The sequence below is a fragment of the Antechinus flavipes genome, chromosome 4, assembly GCF_016432865.1.
Source record: "Antechinus flavipes isolate AdamAnt ecotype Samford, QLD, Australia chromosome 4, AdamAnt_v2, whole genome shotgun sequence".
NCBI lineage: Eukaryota > Metazoa > Chordata > Mammalia > Dasyuromorphia > Dasyuridae > Antechinus > Antechinus flavipes.
Window position 1 is genome coordinate 399,430,413 of NC_067401.1, and position 11,988 is coordinate 399,442,400.

An 11,988-nucleotide genomic window follows, 5' to 3' on the forward strand; every position below is an offset into this window, starting at 1 on the left:
TCTATTATATTGTGAGTTTCTTGAGGGCAGACATTATCTTTTGCCTTTTGATTTATTCCTATCACTTAGCACAGTACTGGCAATTAGTAGATTCATAATAAATGTTTATTGATTAATTGGCAGAGGTAGCTTCACTTCTAAGGTTTAGTTTAGTTGTTTTGGACTGTTGCTGTAACTCACTTGGCAACTTCTAAAAGGCTAGAAATGGTTTAAAAAAAAGGAAGCTGTTTGACAGAGCTGCTGCTTCTCAGATCAGAATCTGTAATACATTTTTTTTTTTTGCTGGATCTTAGTTCAATTGCGTTTGGGTAAGTGCAAAGGGTGTCTGTACCAGAATTTCCACTGTATCAAAGGATTGAGCTACATAAAATTTAAAATGTTTCTTCCAGTTCTCCTAAAGTCTTTTCTTGGAATTTCCTCTAATTCTCCTGATTTCATACTGAGTCTTCTATTTCAAAGTTCCTGTAGGGCCAATGATGCTCTTTGGTCTCTCCTGTCTCACTCATAGTTTACTCCTATTTTTTCTTTCTCTTTTTGTCTATTGTCCTTGTATCACAAATTCCTTCTAATAGCTTTTGAGGCCCCCATCTCTTTTCTTTCAACCCTAGGCAAATTACTATTTCCATCTTTTAGTATTCTTGTCAATTTAACCAGACTGAAGTAAAATCTGTTTTAATTTGAACTTTTGTTAGCAGAAATTCAAGAGTATTTTTATATGATTATTGTTATATTACTTTTTTAAAATTTGAAACTACTTTCCTCATTAATTTCCCTCTTTTCTATTGGTGAATAGGTTTTTATATTTGATTCAATTCCATACATACATAATGTATTCATGCATACATACTATTTATAATATCTTATCTATATGAAAGACATTCAATTAAAGGAGAGATTTTTTTTACCCCACTCAAAAATTTTTGTTTCTTATTAAAAGCTGTCTTTCTTTGTGCAAAAATTGCTAATTGTATCTAATCTAAATTATGTTTTTTTATTTTTTTACCCCAAACTTCTGTAAGGCTAAGAACTCTCCTCCTAGTCAAGTGCTAAAAAATGCCTCTTTGTGCTCACATTTAGTTTTTTTTTTTTTTTTTTTTTTTTTTATCAAATGATTAGATCACATATCCAATTGGAGCTTATAGGAACATATAGTATAAGATGCTGGTCTGTACCTACTTTCATCAAATTAATTTCCAACATTCTCAGCAGATATAAAAAAAATGGAATACTTCCCTCAACGGTTTGTATCTTGTGATTATCAGACACAGGGATATATTGCTAAATTGCTTCTGAGTCTTGTTTACCTATTTTTTTCTACTGGAATTCAGCTTACTTTTAGTCATATTAATTTATCCAGACTAGAGATGTTCTCTCTTTTGTTGAAACCAGTCTTGCAGCCAGAGATGTTCTCATCCTAATTAAAATTATAATATTTTCTTACTACATTTTACATTTTCTCTCTGTCTTCTTCCATCCCTCTTCCTCATGGTCCCTTTTTCATTTTTAATTTCTTTCACATAATCCTTTTTTTTTTAAAATTCCTTCATTAATGCAATATTAAATTAATTCATTGGGGTATATTCGCTAAATAAAAGTTGACGTGTCAAAATCAGAATATTTTTTTCTTTACTTCTATTCTCATAAACCTTGCTTGAATTTTGGAAATTCCATCAAAAGTCTCCCTTCCGTAAATATTTTTTTCTTAAAGATTTCATACAAAATACTTTTTTTATAATACCCAATTGAGTTATAGGGCTGTCTTCTGGGGACAAAAGAAAATGACACCTGGGATTCTAGTAGGATTAAAAACTTTCCTATGAAGAAAATATCTTTACCCATTCAAATCAGCATGAACTCAGCAATTAATAGTTACCTGGAGAGGGGCAGCTAGATGGTGCAGTAGATAGAGCACCAGCCCTGAAGTCAGGAGGACCTACGTTCAAATCTGGTCTCAGACACTTAACATTTCCTAGCTGTGTACCCCTGGGCAAGTCACTTAACCCCAATTGCTTAAAAAAAAAAAAAAAAACTTTTTTTAAGAACTGGAGAACTGAGAAATTCTTTTATCATAAATCTGAAATGTATAATTATTCCACAATTATAAACTTTACAAATAAGGAACTTAGAATAGTGATACATTTTGTAAGGTATGGAAAGACAGAATTTTAGAGGTACAACCTGAGAGACCTGTAGTTCCAACTCAAACCAGAAGTAGTTGCATCAGATTATAAAACAGGTCATCCAACCTGGGAGACCTTCAGTTAGGAGAACTTGCTATGTCCAGAAGCAGTCCATTTTACTTCTGCTTAGTTCTAAGTGTTAGGCAATGTTTACCTATTTGGCTTTACTAAGCCAAAATTTGCCTTTATAACTTTCTGCCGATTGCTTCTAGTTTTCCTCTCTGAGACCTGACAAAACAAATATAATCCCCCTTCCCTTCAAGTCATCCTTAAGTCTTTTCTACCCTAGGCTTACCATCCTTCATTTCTTTAATCAATCCAAGAGTCAGATCCTGACTCAGACCCAGGACTTGGATTAATATGATCTGACTCCACATCCAGACCTTCATTAACTAACTATACCATTCTGACTCTTGAGGAATGAAGGACCTTAGATTTTCTCCTATACAGCAAATGGGGGAGGTACATTCCTAATTAAAACATCATTTGAAATACTACACATGACTATGTTGGCTTTTTTTACACATTTAACAATACAAAATAATGAATATCATAAACTTACAAAAATATCAGCAAAAGTAATGATTTTTAGCAAAAATCATTGGTTTTATCATACTCACCCTATTATAAGACTGGTGGCAAATAGCATTGTTAATTTCCCCTTCAAATGAGATACTTTTAAAGGCTGTCTCCAGCTCCCATGGAAATCATACCATAAGTGACACTTGACTCCTATTACCTCACCACTCCAGTGTTCTCTCACTTCACCAGTCTCCTGATTGCTTCAGCTTTACAGATTTTCTGACCAACAAGAGAGAATAAACAGCTGTTCCTGTTCCTGTTTTCTTCTGTTTCAGAGATTTTAAAATGACTATGCTGTGTATTTTAAACTATGTTTACAATGTCTACTTAGTATATTCTGTGGGTTATGTGAGTCAGGGTGATTGCTTGCAAATCACAGTTGCTTTAATGATAAAGGAAAGGTACAATATAAAGAACATAGAATAAAAAACATTGAATTTGGATTGAGAGGCTGTAGATGAATTGTGTCCCTGCTAATTACAATTTGAGAGACATTAGGGTGTCATTAGTCTTAGGTTACTCATTTGTAAAATGTAAAATGTAATGTAAAATGAAAAAAGTTAATCTACAAAAGTAGTGTTAAACCACTTAACTATATATAAGATCTTTGTGGCTCTATTGCCCACATAAAAAACCAATAGTAATATTATCTATGGTTTATTATTTTTATTTATTTTGTTAAATATTTCCCAATTACATTTTAATTTGGCTCAGGCCAGTATTTGGCAATGTGAATGAGTTCCATGTGGCCAGTAGACTTTTCATCTGACACCTCTGTATTAGATGACTAATCAAGCTCTTAATTCTAGCTCTTAATTTATGAAACTATGATGTTCAAGTTCTCTTCCAATTCTAGATCCTTTAATATTATGCTTTAGGAACCAACCTAAATTGGATAGTTGGTACCTGGGACTATAAAAACCTCTCAAAACTCATATGCATGTATAAGAAATCAGGGAATTCCCTGTCATACAGGCACAAGCAATGGAACAATCTTTCACCTCTTTCACCTTGAATTCACTTTGAGGCTATTTTTCTGTGATTTTGTGACTTATTTCTCCATTTCTAACCATTCCTTTTAACTGGACTTATTTCTACAAAAGGATTTGGGAGATAGATAGAGTTGAAGAGAAAGGGAGAATGGAATTTCAGTAATAATTGAGTCTGTTCCTGACCCCATGAATGATTCTATATCTCTTTTATCTATCACATTTCAGCCTTTAGAGATGGTTAATTTGCAAGCAAACTCTTGTTTCACAACTGTTGGATTTGCCTGGGTAATTTATTCAGATAGGTTTTTATTTTAATGCAGTATGCAAACAAACTTGAACAAAAGCAGTTTTGGTGAATGCTTTCAAATAAGAAACTTGGTATTGTATAAAATAAATATTTGTTCTTAGTTGTGATCTGAAAAATAACAAAATGAAATAATTCTAAAACCTATAGGAAGATTTAAAATGCCATGGGAATTGGATTTAGTTAATATGTCCTAATAGGATACACAGTTGAATATTGAATGCTTCAGAAAGCCATTTAATACATTCAGTTCAAATCAATTTGACAAGCATTGTTGAGGAATCCTCAAAAAAAAAAAAAAAAAAGCAAACATGTAAATCAACAAACTTGGGAACCAATCATGGATGTTTGAAGAGTTCCTATTCTTTCTCCAAAACTAGCTTATCAGTTCAGCATTTCATTTTGCTTGTAGTGAAAAATTACTTACTTATTTGAAAACAATTTACACTGGAGAAGACCAAAATAGGCCAAAGCAAAATCTCATCTGCTGAGAGTCAAAAGTAATAGCTATTATAAAAGATATAGAGGCCCTCTACTGTGTAAAGGTGTTTTTTTCTTAATCCATGGTACCAAACAGAAGAATATCTTCTGATTTAAAAAAAAAAAAAACTTAAAATGTTTTAAAAAGTTTCATTGTTTCCTTTTGCTTTTACATCACTTAGAGCTACTCCTCTAGTTAGTCAAAAAATATTTAAGTGATTGTGTGCCTGTTACGCCACTTCCTGCACTTATTCAGTGAATATTTTCTAAAAATAATGAAAGAGTTAAGCAAAACCAGTTAAACACAGGAACTGCATTAATTTCCATTAGCGGCATTAGATAGTTACTGTTCTCCACTTCCAAAATAAATGGAAGAATTAACATGAGTTTTTTTCATTGCTTCTCTTGGTATTATGATAGGTCACTATAATTACACAGGATTCATCTTCATTTTAGCCCATTTTCAATTTGCATTACTGTAGTCATTGTGCATAACACACACATGTGTATTTTTGGTTCTGCTTTCTTTCCTCAGCATTAGTTCATGCAAGTTTACCCATGTTCCTCTGAATTCTTGAGAGTCTTCATTTTCTAAAGCAAAATTCCTTTTCAAATGGAGTGATGGTACATGGAATTGGAGAAAATGGGAAAGTTTATTAGGAAAACTGTACACTTGACTGTATGTTTTTTAAAATTTTCTTATAAATTAAAAAAAAAAACTTTTTATTTTTAACTTCTCAGGCTCCTCAAACTACGGCCCCATGGACCAGATGCGGCAGCTGAGGAGGATTATCCCCCTCACCCACGGCTATGAAGTTTCTTTATTTAAAGGCCCACAAAACAAAGGTTTTGTTTTTACTATAGTTACTATAGTCTGGCCCTCCAACAGTCTGAGGGACAGTGAACTGGCCCCCTATTTAAAAAGTTTGAGGACCCCTGATATTCCCATACTTAGTTGTATTTGTGCTACATTCCTATATTCTTACCTTATGGAGTATCTTATTTAAAAGTATTGATTAAGGCACTTAATGTTTGTTGAATTGAATTGCAGATCTAGAGAACAGGTTGGGATAAATCAAAGAATAAATATATGGTTCGTTAAGCATGTTTTCAGTTACTATTTGAAGATTAGCTCCTCTTCTGGTTTCTTCATGGGGTCATCCTATCATTATTGTGGGCTAGTCAGGTCAATTCTCTGATAATTTAGCTTCAACATTGGAATAAAATGAAATATTTGTAGATAATTAATGAAAGGAGATTTATTTAGCTATAAGAGCAAGGATAAGCAGTAAAAATTTCTTGAGTGTATTCAGCCGAGTAAAGTTCCTGTAATCTACTCAATAAGCATTTGAGCGACCCTGAAGCTTCTTGAGGCTGCTTATTGTCCAGGAGATGAGAAAGTAACAATAACATCTCAGTTCTTACTTAAACTAACCAAATTTCAAGGAAAGTCTCAATAACTTTTAAGGAAAAACAAAATTATCTTAACTTTCGTGGAGAGAGCAATTAGGATATTGCTCTGACTATAATCATTATCCTTAATTTATTACTTAACTGTGGATATACCCAGGAGTACTGTGAGGCTTAAATAAGATAATGAATATAAAGCACTTTGAAAAACTTAAAGCACTATATAAATGCCTTTTATTTTTGTTTTATTGTTAGTATTAATTATTATCTTATTGTCACTAGGCTTCCAGTTTGGTGATGACTACATTCCCTGAACCTTCTATTGTAGTCCTATTGAGTTAAATGGATATTTATAGAAGAACACAGAAACATCTTGGTAAATGTTTAGCAACTCATCAGGAAAATTTCAGTGAGCTCTCAAGTCTTGCAGCTGGTTCCAGCAGACACCTGATTGTACTCTCAAGACCAGAAGCAGAACCCTTTTTTTCTTCTTTCTTTACTCTCTTTTAATGATCTCAAGTTCCCATGGATTTAATTATTAACTTTATGCTGATGACTCTAAGATCTATTTATCCAGCTTTAGTTTCTCTTCTGAGGTCCAATATTACATCTCTGTTTCCTTGACACTTCAAATTTGAAGTCTTGTGGGCATCTCAGAGCGTTGAAAACATACTTCAGTATATTGTCCCTAAACCCACCCCTCTTCTGAACTTCCCTATTTGTTTCAATAATGCCTCTGTTTCCTGTCATGTAGATGTACAACCTCATTGTCATTATTGATTTCTGAACATTAGCCCATTCCAGTCATTTGTGAAATCTCACTTTTTATTGCCATGTTACCTCTTGCGACTGACTGTCAGTATCTTTCCACTCATAGTCATCGTCCTAATTCAGTACCCATTTCATTACCACCAATAGCTTACTAGTTAAATCTCTCCTTACTCTTCAGGTATCAAAGTGATTTTTCTCACAGCTGAGGTCTGACTATGCTATTCCCCTACTCAATAAATCCAATGGCTTTCTAATCTCTAGTATTAAACATAAACTTTATTGTTTGGCATTGAAAGTCTGTTTATACATTGGTTCCAACCTATATTTTTAACTTTATTATATATTATTGATTTTTCTTATTCACTATGTTCCCACAAAACTGGTCTTTTTACTGTTTTTCATAAGTGGACTCCCAAATCTTATTTCTATGCCTCTGTTCCAGCGTTCCTGTATTCTTTCTCACACCCATCTCTTTGAACACCTGATACATGAAGCTTTTCTTAATCCTTCAGTTGCTAGTATCTTGTTCCCCAAATAAACTTGGTTCTATTTGCTATGTACCTGTAATATGCACACTTTGTCTCCTTTAGCAAGAATGTAAGTTCCTCTAGAACTGGGACCTCCGTTCTTGTATCTCTAATAACTAGCAAAGTACCCCAAACAAGGTAGGTGCTTAATAAATCCTTGTTGCTTGCTTGATTCATGGGGCTTTTAGTCTAGAAGAAGGATACATTGCATAATAATGTAGTTATCTGTATATTCATCAATGCCTGAGCTCAAATCACGATTCTTCCAATTACTACCTGTGGGGCTTTGCTCAAATTACTTTAAATCCCAGCATTTCTGTTTCTTCTTTTGTAAAATTAGAGAATTAAAATAGATGATGCTAGATCTATAAGGTGAGAAGAGAGTGGAATCCAAGAATATAGGACAGCTAGAGAGAATTATGTACGTTTAGGCTTCCTGAAGGTGTCAGAGTTTTAATTTTTTTTTAAGTATGGTTACGAATTCAGTAAATGTAATGATGTGCTGGAGAGGATTGGAGGGCATTTTAAGTATAAAAACAAGTTAATTGAAAGGAGGGGAGAAGATCTCCTAGGATTACATTTTTCCTGAGACAAATATGAAAGTGAATAGTTTGCTTCTTCCATAATCCCTTTTAGTTTTCAATATCTTTTAATAAAGAGATTAGCTCATTTTTTGCTGTCTAACACACATGCCCAGAATTGCTACATTCTTAAATTGTTTTCAATTGAGCCTTTTAGCCTTCGCCCTCCCCCAGGCTATTATTCTATATATATCTATCCTTTTCTTCCTCATCAAACTCCTAGGGGAAAAAAAAGTTGTCTAGACTGGTTATTTTAGTTCCTTGTTTCATATATCTATTCATTTTATAACCCCTTGTACTCTGTCTTCTGAACTTATCATTCAACAGAAACTTATTTTACTAAGATTACCAGTGATTTCTTATTTGAGAAATCCAATGGATTTTCTCAGTCTTCATCTTCTTAATTTATCTGACATTATTAACCACCTCTTATTCCTGGATATTCTTTTCTCCTTAGGTTTTTATGACAATGTTTTCTTTGTCTTTTTGTTTTGGTGAAACCTTTTCTTCTGTTTCCTTTTCTGAATCCATATTGGGATAGTTACTCCTGCACTACATGTATCCTAGAACTCTGTGCTATCAACTTTCCTTTACTTTAAAAAAATTGTTTATTTATTTATTTAAATATTTCTCAATCATATATATTTTAAACATTTAAAAAAATTGAATTCCAATTTCTTTCACTCTCTTTTGTCTGTCCCTATACTTTGAAAAGGCAGGCAACATGATACTGATCAAACATATGTTCATGTTGCAAAAGAAAACACACACACATAAAAAAAATAAGAAAGCTTTAAAAAATATTTTTCAATCTGCACTGATAAATCATCAATTATCTTTTTAGTTTTTTTTAATCTCATATCTCATCAGTTGCCACATCTTATTGATTCCACTTTCATAATATTCATCATAACTATCCCCCTCTTTCTAGTTAAATGACTTTTACCAAACCAGCTCACATCCTTCCCCAATTCTCGTCTAGACTATTCTAACATCCCCTATTTGTTCTCCTGGATTTTCAAAGTTGATCAACCTTACAACATTGCTGTTACTATGTACAATATTTTCCTGGTCTATTCACTTTACTTTGAATAAGTTCATATATATTTTCAGTTTTTTTTTTCCTGAATCCATCCTATTCATCATTTCTTATAGCACAATAGTATTCCTACAGAATTTTATACTACAACTTGTTCAGTCATTGCTGAATTGCTGGGCATCCCCTCAATTTACAATTCTTTGTCACACAATGAACTGCTATAAATATTTTGTACAAATCGTTATTTTCCCTTTTCTTTGAACCCTTTGGGAAAGAATACTAGTGATATTACAGGGTCAGACATACAATTTTATATTCCTTCGGCATAGTTTTGACTTTTTGAAAGATGATGTATAGGCTATTTCTTTGATCATGGCTTTCAACTTGACTTGAGAATTCCCAAGGCTTTTATTGCTACTGATGCTACTGTCATCACACCTAGTTCCATCACAGATATTACATCCACATAGGCTCTTGACTAGCATCTACCTTGCAGTCAGGGATCTTTTCTTCCTGACTTCTTAAGTTGCCTTGAGGTGTCTTACTTTGACTTTTTCTTGACTCTGTCAGTACAAAATTTGATTTGAGTCATTATTTTAGAGTTATTTGAAGAGGAGTGTTGAGAGAGAGTTCGGTTGAGTGCTTTCTCTGTTCTACCATCTTGGCCCTACTTTATTAAGTTCTCTTTTCTTCTTTTTTCTTTATGCTTTCACCTTGGTTATTTTATCAGTACCTCTGTATTCAACCATCATCTCTATGTTATAAACTTTAAAATATATAGATTTAATCCTAATATCTTTCCTGAGTTTCTAAACTCCAGCCATTTGACAAATATTACCTGTGAGTGCCCGAGGATCTCAAACTCAACATGTTCAAAATAGAATACTCTTAAATCCACATTTCCTCCTTATTTCTAATTAAACACTTCCAAACATTGGGAACTACAACCTTCAAGTCATCACTGGCTCTTTATTATGTTTCACCCCCATATCCCATTAGTTTCCACATCTTATTGAGGCCACTTTCATAATATTTCTTATAATTATCTCCATCTTTCTAGTTAAATGACTTCTACCAAACTAGCTTTGTTTGCCTAAGTTTCCCCAATTTTAAGATAAGAGATGGAGACAATAATAGCACTATCTTGAAGGTATGTTAGAAGAATAAAGAGTGAATGATGTTTATAAAGCAATTAGCACAGTACCTGCATCTAGTATTTATTTTATAAAAAGCATGTTTCCTTCCTTCTTGAATTGAGTTGAAAATCAAAAGGTACAGTGGTAATTAATTAGTGCCTTGAATACCAGGAATCAGAGTCTGCACTATATTTGGTAGGAAATAAAGAGATATTATAGAGTTTGTAGAAGAAGTATAGTTAAGGAAAATTTATCTGTCAGTCTTATGAAGAATGATTTGTGGGGAAGGAAATGAAGGTAGAGTTAGAATGACTTAATAGAAGGTTGTTGTACAGACATGTAATTGTGAGATCCTGTGGTTGACTGTATGCATCTGAAATAAAGAGAAAGAGCTAGATTTAGTTGAGGCAGAATAAATAAGATTCAGTAACTGATTTTGATGGTAGATGAGGGATAGGAAAGCAACAAAAAGTTTTCTGAAACTGAGAAGACTCGATGAAAGGCTATGCTGCTGATAATAAATTCAAAATCAGGAGCAAAGTTGTGGGGAAACCTGATAAACTCAGTTTGGCTATATGATGTCTGATTTGTCTAGAATGGATTATGGTATAAAAATTCTCTTTTAGGTGGTTATTGAAAAAACAGAAATAGTTAAGCTTTGTGTATATATTTAGATATTTAATCATTCCATGTGGTTTTAGAATGGAATACTAATAGATGTTAATAAAATTAAAATGTCAACTTTCCCCCATAACCTAATCCAAATTGAACATAAAATCCTTTTTTACAATTCCCATTCTGGGCATTTTATCAAAATGTTCCTTTTTAGAGATTTATAACTTTGGAGAGGTGCCTAGTCTCTTTAAGGTCAGCTGTTAAGAGTAAGTTTTTTTTTTTTCTGGGATCTAATAATTTTCTTCACATGTTAACATTTTCATCCTTTTACACTGATGGAATTAACATAAATGTTTATAAGTCTCTGCACTTTGGAGATCTGGCTGGATCAGAGATACATGCTGTGGCATGGCAGATGAAAACATCCCTTTTATTTCCTGCTGGTTCAAAACAGGAAGCATTGTATATCTTATATACATATATTTCACTTTGTGAAATGTGCAGCTTAGAGTAAAAACCACATATGTCAATATAAAACTTCTTGGTGGGGGGAAAAAGCAAGTAACTCTAAGGCTATGTCTACACAAATTCTGCCTAATATTTGGATTATCAAACTTATTGTGGGTTCATTTATAATAAATTGTTTCTTCCCTAATTTGTCACTGAAATGATATCTGTAGGATTAGATGAACTAAAATGAATGAATATCCATTTTAAACTTAAATATGTTTCTGAAGAAAATGGAAGCTATCTGGGTATTATTTATTTATTTTTTTGTTTAAATTTAGAAATTTATTTTGTTTAATCCACAAGCTTTGTATAACTTTATTTTTAAAAACAAAAGACAAAAAAACCCAGCAAAATGATGAAAACATGACAAAATCCAAAAATTGAGATACTTTCCCTTTCAAAATTAAGAGCTCTGAAATCTCAGTCTTCTAAAAGGAAGAGCCATAGCAAGAAAAGAATGAGGAATGAGGTAATGATGTCATTTGTCCCATTAATTAGTGCCCTGAATGCCAGGAATCAGAGTCTGAACTATATTTGGTGGGAAATAAAGAGGTATCATAAAGTTTATAGAAGAGTGAATAGAAGCATAGCTAAGGGAAATTTATCTGTCAGTATTGTGAAGAATGATTTGTGAGGGAGGGAATGAAAGTAGAGTTAGACAGGATTGTTCATAGCTAAAGGAACATTTCTAGGTATTATTTATTGCAATCTATTTAAGGAAAGCTCACTAACTTTATAGAGTTTTATTTTATGAAATAATCAGGTAGGGGGTTATTCTTTACAAAAGCATTGGGTTTATAAAAAGAATCACTGTAGACTTATTCTAAAATAGGGAACTCCCTTAATACATTTAAAATATGC

General features: G+C 32.7%; 1 protein-coding gene and 1 long non-coding RNA gene across 3 annotated transcripts in view; one reads left to right on the plus strand and one right to left on the minus strand.

Moving 5' to 3' along the window:
• RGS13 (regulator of G protein signaling 13) overlaps positions 1–2,965 on the minus strand; it is a 46,835-nt gene extending 43,870 nt beyond the window's left edge. Inside the window, exon 1 of the mRNA XM_051998755.1 lies at positions 2,801–2,965. Within this exon, the coding sequence (XP_051854715.1) occupies positions 2,801–2,829 (29 nt within the window). The 5' untranslated portion in view covers positions 2,830–2,965. The remainder of the gene's footprint in view (positions 1–2,800) is intronic.
• The window catches only part of LOC127562781 (uncharacterized), a 121,527-nt gene that overhangs the window by 42,829 nt on the left and 66,710 nt on the right, over positions 1–11,988 (plus strand). The window contains exon 2 of one of the 2 annotated variants that reach the window (XR_007953812.1): positions 5,280–5,384. The exons of the other annotated variant lie outside the window; for it this stretch is intronic. This is a non-coding gene — a long non-coding RNA (uncharacterized LOC127562781). The remainder of the gene's footprint in view (positions 1–5,279; positions 5,385–11,988) is intronic. 2 annotated transcript variants of the gene reach the window in all.